Consider the following 17,996-nt stretch of genomic DNA (forward strand, 5'->3'; position numbering starts at 1 on the left):
ACAAGAACTAGGTAGGGCTGGCTGTCCGCTCTGAGGAGTGAAGGGGCACTCTTTGGCACCCTAGGCAGGTCTAGGGATCCACAGATTATGGCAGAGAGAGGATGGGAAACACACTATCAGGTTCGCAGGGAGGCATGCCCTGGTCTCCCCCTCCCTCAGGCCTGGGGACTCCGCCTGCCCATAACCTACATTAACTCTGGAGCGCAGCCTGGGTCCATCTGCTGGCCCCCGCCCCACCTCGGTTCCCCACGCCAACCCGCTCGTGCCAGATGGTGACTGGGAGGGGTGGCCGTGCGTGGGGGACCCCGGAGCCCGTCTCTTCACCTCGCCCCTCCCCCAACCCACGCTCCCAACCTCTTGTTTCTCATCCTCCCCCCATACTTCACCACCACCCCAGGTCAAAAAATCAGACCATGCTCAGCATAGGCAGCTGTTGGGCTCCGTTCTGCGCCCCCAGCCTCCCCCCAGCCCGCGCGTCCCTGCTCCCCCCGTACCGATCTTATCGCCCGACGACAGCCAGCGCTGTGCGGGCAGCCTGACAGCTGAAGCCACAGGGCCCCCACCGCCCTCAGCGTCGAAGAGAGAGGGCGCTCTCCTCCCCCTCACCCCCCAGACTGGGCGAAGCCGGCCCTCTGAGATCTAAGGTCACCGGGGATAACGCTGGGTTCCGGGAAAAGCAGCTGCACTGTCGCCGCTAGGAGAAGTGGGGCCACCGGGGTAGCCGCGAAGGAGAGATGCTGTCCTGAAACTAAAAGGAGTCGGAGCGTTTCCAGTTCCGCTCCACATCTCGTCCTGGAGGAAAGGGTCTGCCCAACCTCAGCCCTTCACCTTGACTCTCCAGTAATCTGGAGCCAGAAGAGTTCCTCTCTGCCCCAACGGAGCGACAGGACGCGAGAGGGACTTGAGACTGCTGGGGTGGGGCGGGGGAGATGGTGGGCGCTGAAGCTGAAGCTGAACCCAGGTGAGGGGAGGCGCTGGAGGTGGTACCAGGCCCTCATTACCATACAGCTGATGCCCGCCCTTCTACCTCTGGGACCACGCCCCCTCCCCCATCCCGGGAACCACGCGTCTTGGAGCTAGCACGCGCCGAGCCTGAGCTGGGGCGCGTCGGGGGCGGGGGAGGTGGACAGAAGGGTAAAAACACACGCTGGACAACCCCCCCCCCCCCCCGCAACCAGTGAGGGAGACGCCCACCAGGTGGAGGGAGGGAGCTCCGAGCCTTAGACGCTTGGCTCCTCTCCTTGAGGCGAGCGCCGCAGAGGGGGTTAATGCTCTCGCTCGCTTCCCTGCAGCGCTCGGGAGGCGTGGTGGGTGGGTGCTCACAGGTTGATGCGGGACCAGGAGAGGGCTTCAGAGGCTCCGTGAAGGAGCAGGAAATCGGAGCTCTTTAGCGCTGGTTTCACTTTTCGGACATAAGTTCTTTTCACCTGCTGCAGGTAACTACCGCTGGCTGCCGACGCAAGGCTCCCAGGGACTCCCCAGTGTCTCCGCCCCCACGACCTTCCGGGAACCACTTGCTCAGCTCCGGTCTCATTGCCCCCCGCCCCCCCCCCCCCCATTCTCCCACTGCCCGGGGCTCCGCGCGTAATCGGGAGATTGCGAAGAACTGGTCATCTCGGCACGCGCAGAGCTGGGGGACCCAGGGGCTGAGGGCGGCACGGATGGGCGGGGACCTGTGCCTGACTGGCTGGCGGGGAGGGGGGTTGGCGGGGGCGGAGGCCCCCTCCCGGCGGCGCAGAGGCTATAGCAGTTAGAGGCCCTGAGGGGAGGGGAGAGTGACAGGCTGAGGGGAGAGGAGCCAATATATATAAGGAAGGCTCCCAGGCGCGCAGGTTTCAGTAGCGGCGCTGAGCGCAGGCTGGGAACCCGGGGCGAAGAGCCGCAGCTCCAGCCGCCCCAGTGCGGTGTACTCTGGCACAAGCAGGCTCGCAGCCCCAGGATTAGCTCGAGGACGCGTCCTCTACGTGGCCGCCGCCCAGCCGCCCTCACCTGGATTACCTCCCGCGTCAGTCTGAACTGAACTAGCGAGAAGGCGAGGCGGGAGGAAGGCTCCGAGCGGAGCCTGGCTTTTCAGAGACTCCTCCCGCGGGTGGACGCACGGGCAAACAGCGTCCCGAACCGAGCCAGCTTCAGGGCGGGCGGGTGGAGAGAGCGACGCCCCAGGGAATGGCAGCCGCGTCTCGTAGCGCCTCTGGTTGGGCGCTACTGTTGCTGGTGGCACTTTGTCAGCAGGTAACGTCCCGCGCCCCCTCCCACCGCGCTCTGGGCCTGAGCCCGGGCGTCCTACGGGCTGACGGCTCCCCTCCTTCCTTCCCACCCTGTGCAATAGCGCGCGGCCGGCTCCGGAGTCTTCCAGCTGCAGCTTCAGGAGTTTGTCAACGACCGCGGCGTACTGGCCAGCGGGCTGCGGTGCGAACCCGGCTGCAGGACCTTCTTCCGCGTCTGCCTGAAGCACTTCCAGACGGTCTTCTCGCCCGGGCCCTGCACCTTCGGTAGCGTCTCCACACCTGTGTTGGGCACCAACTCCTTCGCCATTGCGGACGACAGTAGCGGCGGGGGACGCAACCCTCTCCAATTGCCTTTCAATTTCACCTGGCCGGTGAGCACAGCCTGGGAGCACTGGGAGGTGACGAAAGCCAACTGAAGGGGTCTCCCTGAGACCAAAGCCCTCTCCCCAGATATCCTCGCTCCCCTACAAAACAAAACAACACAACACAAAACAAACAAACAAAACGAGGGGCGTTCTCTTCAGATCCTCTTTCGACTCTCTCTTGGGACCTCATCCTGTGGAAAGCTCGCACCAGGCTCCCCTTCCCAGTTCTACGCCCTCTTTTCTCCCAGTTCTCGGGATATGATATTCATCACCCCGGCGCGTCCCCCACCTCCGAGTGGTTCTCGCGTACATTCCCCCGTCCCTCAACCCTCCTATCCAAGGTACTCTCGCCTTTCTTGCTCGCGCGCGATGCAGCGCGCAGACCCGTTAGGTTGACCCGGGCGCAGTAACCGTATCCTGCAATTAGATTAATTAAACCGGCTGCCGTAAGGCACCCCCACCACCTCCCTGCTCATCAAACCTTCTTTCCCGCCCCCTCCTTCCGCTTCCCAGGGCACCTTCTCACTCACCATCGAAGCTTGGCACGCGCCGGGAGAAGACCTGCGGCCAGGTGAGTAGCTCGCTCCGCCGCCACAGGGGGGCGACTCGGCGCAGCACCGAAAGAGTTAACCTGTATTAATAGGCGGGGGAAGCGCGGGGTGGGGGGTAGGGGGCCGGACGCTTAGCTCGGCCCGGAGCTGCGCCCCGCGCTGGACGCTCGGATTCCGCCCGCTGCCTGGACTCTGAGCACAATTGCGTTTCCTGCGGGTTATTTTTGGCGTGGGAACGCGGGGAGCACGGTGGTGAGAAAGGCCGAAGCTGCCAGCGCCGCTGACGGGCCCCTTCCTGTATTTTACACCTTTTGCGAATTCCGCTCCTTTGGAAAGGGAATAATGGCTTTGGGATGTTGTTCTGACACAGAGGAAAAGGATATTTCAGCAGCACAACAATTCTCACTTTGAAAAGGAAAAAGAAAAGCATTACCCACCTATGAGGGCAGAACCCCTGAAAGGACACCTGAGGAATCCTTGCTCCCAGAGTCCTTCGTGCACGGAGAGCTTTCTTCTTCTCATTTCTCTTCTCCCTCCCTCTCTCTCTCTCCCTCTGTCTCTCTCTCCATTTTGACCTCTTTTCCTCTTTCCCTTGCCTATCTGCTTCCAGAACACTGGGAAATCTTAACATCCTTCTATTGTCCCCCTTTTGAATAGTATCAGTCCCCCTGCACATGCACACACACACACAGGGCAGCTAAGAAGTGGGACCCTTGGGTTCCGCTGGCCTGTGCTTGCTGGCAAGTGGGGGTTATCTGAACATCTGGTTTGATCCAGCAGTTGCTGGCACCCTTGGGGACAGGATGCCCTTCCTTGACCTGGCCCTCTGCCCCTTCAGAGGCCATGCCACCAAACGCGCTCATCAGCAAGATCACCATCCAGGGCTCCCTAGCTGTGGGCCGGAACTGGCTACTGGATGAACAGACTGACCCTCTCCCAACAAGGCTTCGCTACTCTTACCGGGTCATCTGCAGTGACAACTACTATGGGGACAGCTGCTCCCGCCTGTGCAAGAAGCGCAATGACCACTTCGGCCACTACGTGTGCCAGCCAGATGGCAGCCTGTCCTGTCTGCCGGGCTGGACCGGGGAGTACTGCGAACAGCGTAAGCAGCCAAGCTCTCTCCTGCCTGCCTGCGGTGGGCGGGGGTCTCCTGAGCAAAAACAAAAATACAAAACCCAGAAGCAGTGACTTCTCCTCACAGCCTGCATCCCTTGGTCCCTCACAGAACAGATCTGGGCTGCCCACTAGCTGGCCCTCCGGAACAGCTGGGCACGCTTAGGACAGGCTTGAACTCGGAACTCTTTAAAAATATATATATGTGTATATATATACTTATACATATATATATAAATATATATATATATAATTTACTTATTTATTTTTAGAGAGAGAGGGAAAGGAGGGAGAAGGAGGAAGGGAAACATCCATGGGCGAGAGAAACATCAACCAGTTGCCTCTTGCATGCCCCTCGACTAGGAACTGACCCGCAACCCAGGCACATGCCCTGACTGGGGATCAAACCGGCGACCCCTTGGTTTGCAGGCTGGTGCTCAGTCCACTGAGTCACAGCAGCCAGGGCTGAACTCAGAACTCTCTCTTCTGAGTGCCTTTCTCCATCGTGCCAAAGCCTGCACAAGGGCCCTATTGCATTCCATCCAGCCTTAGTTCTCTTTCTCTGTGCCACCGGTCCCTTTTAAGACACCCATGGCTCCTCTGGGAGGCCAGGAGTGGGAAGGGAGCCCAGGAGATCTGGGGGCACCCCCAAGGCCAGGAAAGAGAGAGTGGTCTTCAGAGTTGTTAGCGTCCCAACCTCACCCAGCTCTGTTCTCTTCCCGCAGCTGTCTGTCTTTCTGGCTGTCACGAACAGAATGGCTACTGCAGCAAGCCTGCCGAGTGCATGTGAGTAGGGGACAGGAAGGGGGAAAGGGGCACCCCCTGTCCTGGCACTCAGCTCACCCTCAGCCTCCCTTTTGTTTCACAGCTGCCGCCCAGGCTGGCAGGGCCGCCTGTGCAACGAATGCATCCCCCACAATGGCTGTCGCCATGGCACTTGCAGCGTCCCCTGGCAATGTACCTGTAATGAGGGCTGGGGAGGCCTCTTCTGTGACCAGGGTGAGTGAGGGCAAAGATGGGATGTGGAGAAGGCGGGAGAGATGGGCAAGGGGTGGGAACCAGAGTTATCACCTGGACCCTTCTTGTTTGGTTACTGCTGAGCTGGCTTTCCCATTATCTTTCAAGAAGCTTGGCACTTTCAAGGGTCTTTACAACTGGCCTAGAATAAGATGGTGGATGCTTCTTCCTCTGGTGTTGGGGAGGCAGGGTGGCTGGAGAAGCCGGGAGGGTAACAAATTGGTAGCCTGGAAGCTGCACTCAAAAATTCCAGTAAGGCCGGAGGGAGAGAGAGAGAGATGCTGGGCTCAGTTCCTCTTTCTACCTCATAGTTACCTATTAACCCCCTAAGTGTTTGCTTACCCGCCGGGTCTGTTTGAGCAGCTCTCCCCTAAACAGCTGTCTGGTGGGGTGTGCCTGCTGGCTGCCTGGAGGCTGTGTGAGCTGGGCCTCTGGGTGGAGTGACATCTAACTGACTTTTTGGTGTGGTTAGAAACAGTCTCCCTTGTTCATCCCCAGTTGCACTTGCCAGGCAGCTGCCTGAGCCCACACCGTCTTCCTGGTGTTTGGCAGGGCTGGTCACTCTTCTGGCTATACAGGGTTCTGCCAGCTCCAAATGTGGAGGAGGGATCCTTTATCTCTTTCATCCTGGGAGCCAGCTGCACCATGTGCCTCCCATTTTCAGGGTCAAATGGGATGGCTGCTGCTATGGAAACAGCAGCACAAGCCTGGGTAGGGTGGGCAGAGGGCTTGCCAGGATAGAAAGAACTTGCCTGGGCTCTGACTTGCTGACAACAAGGAACTTAGAATTCAGCCCCTGTATTCTTTTGTGTGTGTAGTGCTGCTTTCTCCCCTCATCCCCAAGCGCGCGCACACACACACACACACACACACACACCCCTGGTTCCTGCCCATTCTCTTTCCTCTGCCCCCATTTGCTCCCAGGTGACACAGTCATATACTGATCACATGCAGACACAGCCCTTACAGTCCCTGTATTTGCTCTGTCTGGTTCCTCCTCCCTGTCCTTCCCAAATAAGAAAGCAAATACATACACACACACGTACTTATTTTTTTAGAGAGAGGAGAAGGGAGGGAAAAAGGGAAAGAAACTTGGATGTGCGGAGAGATACATCTATCAGTTGCCTCTCGCACGCCCCCAGCTGGGGACCTGGACCACAACCCAGGCATGTGCCCTGACTGGGAATTGAGTCGGCAACCTTTCAGTTCGCAGGCCGGCACTCAATCCACTGAGCCACACCAGCCGGGGCACCTATATTTTAAAATAACTACGTAATGTATTCCCCTTAAAAAAATACATCTGGTGGCTCTCATCTGCCTTCTACCATTTCCACCTGTTAAAATTTTATCCCTCCTTCCAGGCGTATCTCAGCTGCCCCTCCTCCATGAAGCCTTTTCTGACTTCCTCCTCAACATGTGGCCTTGCATCCACTTCTCTTCCTTACCTTCATTCTACCCTGCCTGCTGGTGTTTGTGAGCTTACCTGGCAGGCAGTTGTCCATCTGTGTTTTTCAACTTTGATTGATTGCACTGGTCAGGTGTGAGAGTCAAGGTGCTTCAATAGACGTGATTTCACTGGGGAGGAGGGAGGGTATTTGGACCTGGAAGACTGAGTTGAAGCCTCTTGGCCAACATGGGCAGTGAACTTGCACTGCAAGGAGCCTGGAGGTGGGGATAATTTTCTGGCTCTGCTCAGCCGGCGGGTTCCTGTCTCTGCAGATCTCAACTATTGCACCCATCACGCCCCGTGCAAGAATGGGGCAACATGCTCTAACAGTGGGCAGCGGAGCTACACCTGCACCTGCCGCCCAGGCTACACCGGTGTGGACTGTGAGCTGAAGCTCAGCGAGTGTGACAGCAACCCCTGTCGCAATGGAGGCAGCTGTAAGGTGAGGCCCAGGCCAGCGTAGGAAGGCAGAGGTCTGGCCAGGTGGTGCCCAGGCATCTCCACCCCAGGTGGCCATAGATAGGCATGGTGGACATGTGGGGCCTAACCCTAAGCTATACATCTCTGCCTCCCAGCCTCTGACTTTGGCCCCTTTCTGGTCTCTCTCCAGGACCAGGAGGATGGCTACCACTGCCTGTGTCCCCCAGGCTACTATGGCCTGCACTGCGAACACAGCACCTTGAGCTGTGCCAACTCCCCGTGCTTCAATGGGGGCTCCTGCCGGGAGCGCACCCAGGGGACCAGCTATGCCTGTGAATGCCCTCCCAACTTCACCGGCTCCAACTGTGAGAAGAAAGTGGACAGGTGTACTAGCAACCCATGTGCCAATGGTGTGTCTTCTTGCCTTGCTAACCTGGTATACCAGACCTGGGGACGAGAGCGCCTTCTGGTGAGGGAGGGTCAGGAGAAGAGAGAGGCTTTGTCTGTCACCCTGGGCAGGCTGAGATGGGTCCCAGTCTGTTCTGGATGGTGAAGACCTTGCTTGATCAGCTGAGTGGCTTTGGCAGAGGAGCAGGTTAGCCGTGGGTGCAGGCCTTGGGAGAAGGAGTGGTGTGTACACTGAGCGACTTCTATTCCTATTCCCATGTTAGAGCCCTGTCCCTACTGGCGTGGGCTCTGACCCTCCCCAGGAACTCTTAGGCTAGAGAGAGGGACATTAAGCCAGAGAAAGACCTCATGTCCCCCCTCAAGGGAGGCTAGTGCAGTTGGGGTCCCGGTCCTGAATGCCTCACCTTGCCTAAGGCGTCTAGAATGTTTAGCATCTTTTGGGACACAAAGCCTGCTGATTATCTCTGTCTCCTTGACCTCCTGGGGACTTGCCATGAGGCCAGCAGACAGCACTGTGGAGGAGAGAAGCCACAGGAGCTGGGGAGGGCTCAGAAGGGCCGAGATGGAGTCTGCTTTCTGGCGAATCACTTAGTGAACTCCTTGGAGCCACAGTTTCTTCGCCGCTGAATAGGAAATATGACACCTTCTTCTCTCACGAGGTTATGAAGATAGGATGAAACGATGATAATTACATTTATTTGAGCATTTACTATATACCAGGCATGCACTCCTGTGCTTACGCATCGTCCCCCCTAACCCTCAGAGACCTTCCATGGAGGGGATAGCGTTATACCCCAATTTAACAAATGAGGAGACTGAGGCTTAGAAATAAGGTAAAGTGACAGGTGCCAGACCCACAGCTAGAAGCAGCTGATGTTCATACCCAAGCCTACTGCCTGATTCTACTGTACAGCTCTGTGAGAAGCTAGTCATTTTGATGCATGAGGCCATGAAGGGGTAGAGACCAGGGTCACCTCAACTCCAGGTCTCCTGACTCTCTGTGCGGTGCTCTTTGTAGTAGGACCTGTAAATCTGGCTGTGCTCATGGAGGCAGAAGGACCTGCGCCCCTCCCTGGGAGGGAGCACTCACCTTCTGCCCCAGAGGGCTTCCCAGGAGATTGCTGACGTGTGCCCTGTGTGTACCTACAGGGGGCCAGTGCCTGAACCGAGGTCCGAACCGCATCTGCCGCTGCCGCCCTGGGTTCACGGGCCCCCGCTGTGAACTCCAGATCAGCGACTGTGCCCGCAGCCCTTGTGCCCACGGTGGCACCTGCCATGACCTGGAGAACGGGCTTGTGTGCACCTGCCCCGCTGGATTCTCTGGCAGGCTCTGTGAGGTGCGGACAGTGAGCGATGCCTGTGCCTCAGGACCTTGCTTAAATGGGGCCACCTGCTACCCCAGCCGCTCCCCCGACAATTTCGTCTGCAATTGCCCCTATGGCTTCCTGGGCAGCCGCTGCGAGTTTCCTGTGACCATGCCTCCCAGCTTCCCCTGGGTGGCTGTCTCCCTGGGCGTGGGGCTGGCGGTGGTGCTGGTGTTGCTGGGCATGGTGGCAGTGGCCGTGCGGCAGCTGCGGCTTCGGCGGCCAGACGACGGCAGCAGGGAGGCCATGAACAACCTGTCAGACTTCCAGAAGGACAACCTGATCCCCGCTGCCCAGCTCAAGAACACAAACCAGAAGAAGGAGCTGGAAGTAGACTGTGGCCTGGACAAGTCCAACTGTGGCAAGTGGCAGAATCACACTTTGGACTGTAATCTGGCCCCAGGACCCCTGGGCCGGGGCGTCATGCTGGGGAAGTATTCCCACAGTGACAAGAGCTTAGGGGAAAAGGCGCCACTGCGGTTACACAGGTGAGCAGCACTGGGAGGCCCAGGGTCTGGCCACGAACCCAAACCCGCAAGTGGAACTGTCGGCTCCCCCAGGACAGGTGGGAGGCTGGCGCCAGGCCCTTGACTGCTTTTAAGCAAACAGTTTTGCTACTGATCCTCCAACAAGAGTTCTGCGGGGGCCGTCCCTCCCTCCCTCCCTCATACTCATTCATTCATGCGTTCCTTCCCTCACAAGTGTCACGTGTCCATATTGTGTGTCTGGTGGCTTCCGTTTTTTCTATGGAATGGCTTGCCTCTAGTGGCAGTGCTGGCTTTTGCCAGGCCTGAGACCCTCTCCAGGACAAGCTTGGTGGTCCTGTGGCTCTCTTAGGGGCCTGTTCCTGCCTGAGCCCCGGACTAGGATGGGGCATCCCCAGTCCCTGTGTCTTCTCCCAGAGCCACTTTGGCCAGGGTCCTGGTTAGCGAACCACCCTCCCCCAGCCCTCTCCCCACGCCTCCTTCAGCAGCCGGTCTTGTGTTCCCTCAGTGAAAAGCCCGAGTGTCGGATATCAGCGATATGTGCCCCCAGGGACTCCATGTACCAGTCTGTGTGTTTGATATCAGAGGAGAGGAACGAATGTGTCATTGCCACGGAGGTGAGTGCCGGGCTCGCCTGCCCTTCCGGTTGGTCCCTGCCTGCCTTTTGGGGATGGGAAAGTGGCCTGGTTACTCTTGACCCCAGGGGCCACTCTGGGGAGGTCCAGGACACTTTCTTGGCAAGCCAGGTTCACTGGTTCCTGGGCCCATGCTAGCCTCGTTGCCACAGAGGGTGTGAAACCGGAGCCGTGCTCATGAGCCCGGCCTGGTCTCTTCCTGCTCTGTTAGTGCTGGGCTGGGCGGCCATGGCACCTGGCCAGCTCCCAGGCGCTGCTTCCCAGCTGCCCAGCTGCTGGTGGATGAGGGCGGTTGTCTGGTGCCCCTCCTGCCCCTTCTCCCTGGCTTCCTCCATTGACCCACCTTACAAGCATAGGCTCCCAGGCATGTGCGTGTACTGGGACCCAAGACTGGGGAGGGCTGCCCTACCTTTTCTTCACCCCACCTGCCCCCATTGGTTTCCCAGAGAAGCCCAGGGAAGCCACGGAGGGAGGGCTTTGTGCTCCAGGGTAACCCACTTCTCACATGCTCCCCAGGTATAAGGCAGAAGCTTCCCAGGACATCCCAGCTTTGCCCAGCAGCTGGACCTTCCTTCTGCATTGTTTACATTGCATCCTGGATGGGACATTTTTAATACGCAACGTGCTGCTCTCAGGAGGAAGAGGGAATGGCATGAACTGGACAGACTGTGAACTTGCCAAGAGATGCAGTACCTTCCACACCTTTGGGTGTCTGTCTGGCATCAGATTGGCAGCCATACCAGCCAGGGGAACAGAAGAGAAGCGAGGTGCCACTTTGGACCGGCCCTGCCAGTGGTGGCCTTCAGAGGGCTCCTTGGGAGCTCTGGCCTGTTTTCCAGAGGGAGTGGCAGGGCCCTGTAGAGCCTGGAGCTGCTGTGGCCTTCACTGACATCTGTGTTTCCAAAAGTGCCTTTGGCCCAGGCTCCATGTCGACAGCTGGGTCCAAATCAGAGAGAAGAGAGGAGGCCAGCAAGGGCAGGGCCACCTGTAGGCCAGGAAACCATCAGGTGTGGCTGTTGGCAGGAGTTGCCCTGCAGGTGAGGTGCGCACCTGACGTGGGAGAAGCACTTTCTGCCCATGTGCCTCCAACTGTTGCATATGGGCCTTATCATTAACACCACACAGCCTCTCCCTGGCCCAGGCCCTCTGGGCGAGAACATTGGTAAGCCTTACCCGGCTTCCACAGCCTCTGGCCTTGGGTGCCTCTGGGCTCTTGTGAGCAGACAGGTGGAGGGCCAGCCAGGGCGGGCAGGCCTAACTAGGGAGCTCAGGGCAGTGATGTTGGAAATTCCAGTGAGGGAGAAATTGGGTGTCGTCATCACCGAGGCCCTTTCCTCCCTGCTCAAGTCCATTCCTATGGCCTTGAGCCTGAGCTCTGCCCACGCCCACTACTGCCCCTAGTCAATCTTCAGAAATCAATAATATGAGTTTTTATTTTGTTTGTTTTTTGTAGTTTATTTTGGAGTCTAGTATTTCGATAATTTAAGAATCAGAAGCACTGACCTTTCTACATTTTATAACATTATTTTGTATATAATGTGTATTTATAATATGGAACAGATGTGTATAGGAGTTTATTACTTCTCGGGTCCTGTCTTTGTGATGGCTGAGTGGGAAACCTCTCCCCATTCTCTCTGACTCCCCTTCTCATATTGCTTCCAGCTGCTCCACAAGAACCTCTGGGGCCTGTGCATGCCCTTGGGCTTGGCCTTCTGTGCTCCAGGCTCTTGTCCCCTTCCAGTCCTCCGGGAGCCTGACCTCGTCCATCTAGTTCCCAGCCTAGGCCAGCCTTCCCTGCCTAACGGTTGGAGGCTGGCTGTGGCTCCCCATCTTCTTTATGCTCCACCATTTCTCAGGGGATATGCCCCTTAACCTGAATCTACCCCCTCTTCTCTCTTCAAGTCTAAACAAGCTTGTGGACTCCAAGGTCAGCCTGGGGGATATAGGAATTTAGAGGAAGAGGACAATCCTGCCTGTTTTCTTCTTTTCAAAAGGATTCTCTTACTGGAAAATGGGGTCTTTCCTCCTGCCAATGCTGGGTTTTAGATGGGGTGGCACCCTACTTTTTTTTTCAGCCCCCGGAGGGCACTGGTCTTGAGGGAGGTGGGGGGCTTTGCCTTGGGTCTGTCCTCCTTGCAGCTGGGTGAGAGCTGAGTCTGGGCAGCTGGTCTGCAGGGAGGGGAGGAAGAGGAGAGGCTGGCCTTCCCCAAGACCAGGTTTTTCTGGCTGAGGCACTAGTGAGGGAGTTTCCAGTCTCAGCTTCATGCCTAACTTACCCTAAGGTGTACAATGGTCCTAGGCTGCCACAGTCCTCTCTTTACAGCCACAAATGTACCCCACGGAAAGCAAATGATGAAAAAGTGAGCCACTGACAAGAAGCTGAGCAAATGCTCTCAGTCTCAGCTGGTCCACAGTAAGACAAAAGAGACCCACCAGATGCGCCCAGTGGAGTCGCAGTATATGCAGTGCTGCTTGTCTCCCTTTTCCTCTTTCCCCCAGCACACACACAGCATTCTGCCCCTGGTCTGGGTGCCTCTGCCCGAGACCTGCGCTCATCACACTCCCTGTGCGCACAGGCTGCACGCCTCGCTCCTCCAGCCCTGTTCCCTCCTTGCACACACAGGGTATCAAACAGGAAAGCATTCAGGGAACCATTCCCACAGCCTGAGCCGGTAGCAGCGGGAAGAACAACACCACCTCACTCTTCCTGCCCAAAATGAAACAGGAAAGCGGCTCCCGGGCCCTGGGGGGCGGGGGAAACTGGGTTGGGACACACAGGCCAGATGACGAGGCTCCCATGTGGGAGACAGGTAGGACACTTGCAGGCCTGCACGTCCACACCACCAGGCCCTGCTGGACTGCACTGGCTGCCAGCCCCTCCAAGTGGAGCCCTGGAGAGGAGCTGGCCGGCTGAGCCCACTGACTGGCTCCAGTACCCTAGACAGGGAGCTGGGAGAGCCCGCCATGCCAGTTTTCTGGGGAAAGGGGATCCATGTGTGAACTTGACTTGCTAGGCTTCACCCCTAGGGACATGGCCAAGGGTGGGCCAGGCAGTTGGGGTGTGAAAAGGCCACAGTGGACGCCCACCTCTCCCCAGGATTTCCGGGCCTAAGGGCCCAGCCCCTTCTCACGGTTAAGCTACCCAAGACTATTCTAATGAAGTGTCAGGTCCACAGGAGAGGTCCCGTGTTTGACAGAAACAGGGTCATCTGATAGCTCTAGACTCACTGTCTAACACTCTCCATGGCTTAGCAAATGCCTGTGTTTAATTCGCACGTGTATTTCACAAGTGAATTCAGAGTTTAGCGGTTCCTTAACAGCTGGAGGTAGTGCCCTGCCTACGCGATAAGTTTGACCCCGAAGTGGCCTCTAGCTCTGAGGTCAACTGCTATTTCAGGGCCCAGGGGTTGGGAACCACCTGGATATCACTGTGGGGAGGTGAGTCAGGGAGAGCTCTGAAGAAGGAAAGAGGGAATGCCTTTATCCTGCTTGCTCAGCCAGGGTGCCCTCTGCTGTTTCAGGGCCACGGTCAGACTGGTTAGGGGTTACAAAAAGACAGTGGCTCCTATCTCCCTCCCTCCCCGCCCCCCATCCCAGGCTAGCTAAAACCACTAGACGACTCAGGTAGCATGGGCGCTCCACCACCCCAAGCAGGGACCCACAGGGCTCTCCCCTCACTGCAGCACTCCTAGTCTCTGCGTCGGTGCCCAGGATCTGCAGACCCAGCCCTCCACCCCACGTGGTCTGCTGCATTCCGGGAAAGGGATGGAAGTGATTCACTTAGGGTACTATGACTGTCTCTTCCCGGGGAGAGGATGCGCCTGGGAGGTCCCAGCGGCCTTCCCAGGGTGGCCGCACCCTCCATCCAGCCTAGAGCTCACAACGTGGCCCGGCACAATCCCTTCGGGCTCGGAAGCTGGAGCGGCGGCGGAAGTAGGAGGTGCAGCGTGCTGGCGGGTCAGCCCTCTACCTGCTGTGGCCGCCGTGAGTCCCGGAGGTCCCGGGCTCCCCGCCCCCATGCTTTGTTACAGACCGATTTCCTGTTTGCGGCCGCCCGACCTGGGTTACTTCCCGGGCCGGGAAACCGCCGAAGGCCGCGAGTTTCTCGCGGACTCCCACGCCCGCTAGGCCCCGCCTCCTGCACCCCTAATCCCGCCCCAGGCCTGCGATCCCGCTGGACCCAGTTGCCCGGCACCAGAGGGCGCTGTGCGGCCGTCGGGGCGGAGCATGAACGCGGGCCGCCGGCCCCTCCCGGCTGGAGGTCAGCGTTTCTCAGTCCTGGGCCCAGGGAAGCAGCCAGAAAGAGCGGCAGCTGGACGCTAATTCAGTTTTCGCTCTTTTCTCGCAGAGCTCCTTCCAGCACCGAACCCCTAGCGGAGGGAGTAAACTGGAGAGAGTTCAATGCCACACTTTTCCCTAAATATGACTCAGGGTGTCCAGAGAAGCACGGCCCTTTCGCATACTCTGAACCGGCTCAGCAGCCAGCGCTGCTCCACCTCGCAGTCCGCGGTCCTCCGGCCATCTCCGCCGGCCGGCATCCTGGATGGAAGTGAATGAGGATGGGCTGGAAAGGGCACCACCTCTTATTGCCAGCTGACCTGGGACAAGTCCATCTATTTCTTCATTCCTTCCACACTGTTTGAGCCCCTTTTATATGCCAGGCATTGGCGATAAAACATGGTTACTGCCCAAGGACGTCAACCATCTGTTAATTATCTTTAGTCTCTCAGAGTATGATAATACCTCTTGCACATTACTGTGAGGTCAAAATGAGTTAGGGTATGAAAATATTTGTGAGCAATGAGTTCCCCCACTCAAGCTGTGGTAGCAAGCCACAGGATGGGGGTGGACTAGAAACGACCTTGGAGTCTGGATGGATGGACCCAGCAGTAGCCCTAAGACCAAGAAGGCAGCTGAGATTCCAGGTTGCCTCCACCATTGCTTCCCTTTGTGCCCCTATCTTTTAAAAATACCACTAGTCTAGATCAACCTTCTCTGATGTGGGGAGTAGTGGAAGAGAAACCCTGGCTGTGGGAAGGGACAGTAGGAACCCAAGTCCTCAAGAGTCCCCTTCCCCTTGGAGATCTGCCACAAGTGGCTTTTGCCACCTTTTCCCTGGACTCTGGGGCCCTGTTCCCTTTAACACTCTGGCCAAGAGTGGGCTCAGCCTGTTCCCTTCATCCCTAAAGACCCTCTGAGGCCATGGCACAGGGTCTGAAAAGCCAGCTGAGGCTACGGCCAGGCACAAGGTAACTGGCATCTCAGGAGTCTGGATTTAGCAACAGGTTGGCTCTGGGCCCAAGCCATCCTGTGTCATGGCAGAGCCAAAGCCCTGTCAGGCAGGGCCAGCCTGTCTGTCTCTGGTGATCCTTTCTCCTGGCTCAGGTTGGAGGCAGAGCAAGCAAGCCCTGGGAGATAGCAGAAAGGTATGTGCCACTTGGCTTGTCCAAGGGTTGATGTCCCTTTCCCACAGTGGCAGGCATCTGGGCCGGGCCCATCAGACTAGGCCTGGTCTGTTCAGTTTCACCTCCATCAGTGACCCCTTCACTTAGTGCTTCCGCTTCTATCTCTCTAGTTAAAAAAGATCTAAAACGTTCCGGGATCTCCTTCCCATTCTCAGTAGGCTTGCGGGGGATGGTGTCCCAGCTGCTGTCATTTAAGGGGCTTCACGTTCTTGGCTCTCGGTGGGCCTCCGTGTCTGCCCCCACAGTCAGGCCCCTTTTGAGAAGCCATAATTCTCCTTGTGGCTGTTTTTCTAGAATTCTCTTTTACAGCCAGGTCCTACCATATTGGATTGTTTACGTGGAGTCTGATGTTTGACTCTGCCACTCTGGGTCTCCTCTCCACACCAGCCCTGTCACTCCACTGAAATGCTTCCTGACCAGTAGCCAGTCACTTCCTGCCCCCACAGACTACACCTTCCTTTCTCCTTGGACTTGGGAGCAAGGCCTCACCATCCCAACCCTCTGTTGGAGCCCCGGCCCCTCCCCTTCTAGGTAGACTAGGCAGGAGTTCTGAATATAACTGGAACCCATAACCACCCCGGGGTGCCTGGGCTGTTACACCTTCCTCCCTCCTTGGAAGCAAGAAGTGGGCAGGGAGCCGGGTTTTCCCACCATCCCGTGAACCCTTTTGCCAGGACATGGGTGAACCCTTCCAGTCCCTGCTTCTGTGGATGGTGGAACCAAGTAGCCTTTGCCCCTTGACCCTGGATTCAGCTGATATAACCAGCAGAGAATCTGTCTTCTTTTCTCCCTCATCTGAGTTCAGGGCTTCAGCTACTCCTTCTTCCCATCTTTTGCCAGAGTGTTAGTGGGACCTATGTCCTTCTTGCACATGGGCCAAGGACCTAAAGACATACTTAACTCTCAGGGGTCTGTGGGAAGTGTAGCCCCTCATAGATTGCGGATTATTTAGTCTCTTAATTAATTAACTTACTTATTTTAGCACCCCTCCCATCAAGCATACACAGAAAATCTCTCTCTTTGCTCAAGCTACTATTCCTTTTATAGTGTTCTTGGGGCAGACTATCACCCATTCTGACTTTTAAACACACTCCTTTCGCACCGTATTTGCTGAAACAATCTGTGAATTGTATGGCAAGAAGGAAGGGTGAAATAGCTGGAGAGTTCCTTCACTGAGTCAAAAACACTGACCCCTATCACTTTCTTGACTACCCAGTTCTTCAGACTGAGCTGTGAAGGGAAGCACACTCTTCCTCTGCACCGCATCTACTTTCAGTGCTCTCCCACAGCAGGCCCCGAGTTGTCATTCCGTCCGGCGCTGTTTTGTTGTAACATTGGTAAGGGGGAAAGCACCGGTTCCTGACGGGGGCCACCATCGGTGTGGTCTGCGTGGGTTTTTCCGGGTACCCTGGTTTCCTCCCCCGTCCCAAAGATGTGCATGTGAGGTGGGTTGGAGGCTCTAAATTGTCCCAGTCCGAGCGTGTGCTTGTGTGTGTGTGGTGCGGAGTGTGGGGTGTGATGGAATGGGTGGCTTGTCCATCCAGGGTCGGGTCCCCCTTGCACCCTGAGCTGCCGGGACAGGGTCTGGCTACCCATGGCCCTGAACTGAAGTAAGTGGGCTGGAAAATAATCTTACTTGTTTGTATTAATCTTTCTTAAATGTATGTATAGCTGTCCTTGGCTGGTGTGGCTCAGTTGGTTGGAGCGTTGTCTCCTATACTGAACAGTTGTGGGTTCAATTTCCAGTCAGGGCACATACTAGGTTGCAGGTTCGATCCCTGGTCAGGGCTTGTGGGGAAGGCAATGAATCGATGTTTCTCTCTCCCTCTCCCCCTTCTTCTCTGTCTCAAAGCAAGGGAGTGCTCACTTCGGCAGCACATACACAAAAATTGGAACGATACAGAGAAGATTAGCACGGCCCCTGTGCAAGGATGCACGCAGATTCGTGAAGTGTTCCATATTTTGGGGGGAAAAAAACCCCAAAAAGATTAAATTAAAATTTTTTTAAATGAAAAAAATAAAAGCAGTGAAAAGATGTCCTCAAGAGGATAAAAAAAAGTTTAAATGTATATATAGCTCACATTTATTTCATGCTTAATATTAGAAGTGTGTGGAGTCCATATGTAGTGATGTTTTTGTAACCAGAAATATGCAATGGGAACTTATCTCTTGTTTATATCAATTAGCCTATGGTAAAGTTGGTTTCGCTATGTGTCATTTTGCTTAAAGTTTCGGTTTCCAAGAACTTATCAGTGATGTTAAGTGAGGACTGATACAGCACTACTTCACTTCTGATAGCAGGTGTGTAGGTTTTCCACACGTCACACAACTCTGCAACACCAGCGTGGTGTCCCGGGTTTGACTCAGTCCTGACACTCTCTGCCTGGAGATAGCGCCACAGCCCGCAGATCAAGGGCTCAGCCTCACAAGACTGCCCCTCTTCAGACACCAGCTGCAAGTCCAGGTTGTCACCTGTGCTTTTGCTGACTGGCTAT

General features: G+C 56.6%; 1 protein-coding gene and 1 non-coding gene across 2 annotated transcripts; both read left to right on the plus strand.

Moving 5' to 3' along the window:
- The first annotated feature begins 1,688 nt into the window (after window positions 1-1,688).
- DLL4 (delta like canonical Notch ligand 4) lies at window positions 1,689-11,543 on the plus strand. The gene is made up of 11 exons (XM_024567874.4): window positions 1,689-2,232; window positions 2,330-2,599; window positions 3,107-3,164; window positions 3,983-4,249; window positions 4,986-5,046; window positions 5,129-5,259; window positions 6,997-7,166; window positions 7,335-7,554; window positions 8,702-9,404; window positions 9,910-10,018; window positions 10,553-11,543. Exons 1-11 carry the CDS (start codon window positions 2,167-2,169, stop codon window positions 10,556-10,558), a joined length of 2,061 nt encoding a protein of 686 aa, XP_024423642.1. The 5' UTR covers window positions 1,689-2,166; the 3' UTR covers window positions 10,559-11,543.
- Window positions 11,544-17,360: 5,817 nt separating this feature from the next.
- LOC112312039 (U6 spliceosomal RNA) lies at window positions 17,361-17,466 on the plus strand. Its single transcript, XR_002975498.1, has one exon. It is a non-coding gene; the product is annotated as a U6 spliceosomal RNA (small nuclear RNA).
- The last annotated feature ends 530 nt before the right edge of the window (window positions 17,467-17,996 follow it).

The sequence above is a fragment of the Desmodus rotundus genome, chromosome 7, assembly GCF_022682495.2.
Source record: "Desmodus rotundus isolate HL8 chromosome 7, HLdesRot8A.1, whole genome shotgun sequence".
In the NCBI taxonomy this organism is placed as follows: Eukaryota; Metazoa; Chordata; class Mammalia; order Chiroptera; family Phyllostomidae; genus Desmodus; species Desmodus rotundus.

What these genes read in the sequence shown, in the direction of transcription:
- DLL4 (XM_024567874.4), top strand. Translation starts at nt 2,167, where the DNA reads ATGGCAGCCGCGTCTCGTAGCGCCTCTGGTTGGGCGCTACTGTTGCTG. An exon ending in AGGCCTCTTCTGTGACCAGG is followed by an intron (nt 5,260 to 6,996) that starts GTGAGTGAGGGC and finishes CTGTCTCTGCAG; the next exon opens with ATCTCAACTATTGCACCCAT. An exon ending in GCGCCACTGCGGTTACACAG is followed by an intron (nt 9,405 to 9,909) that starts GTGAGCAGCACT and finishes GTGTTCCCTCAG; the next exon opens with TGAAAAGCCCGAGTGTCGGA.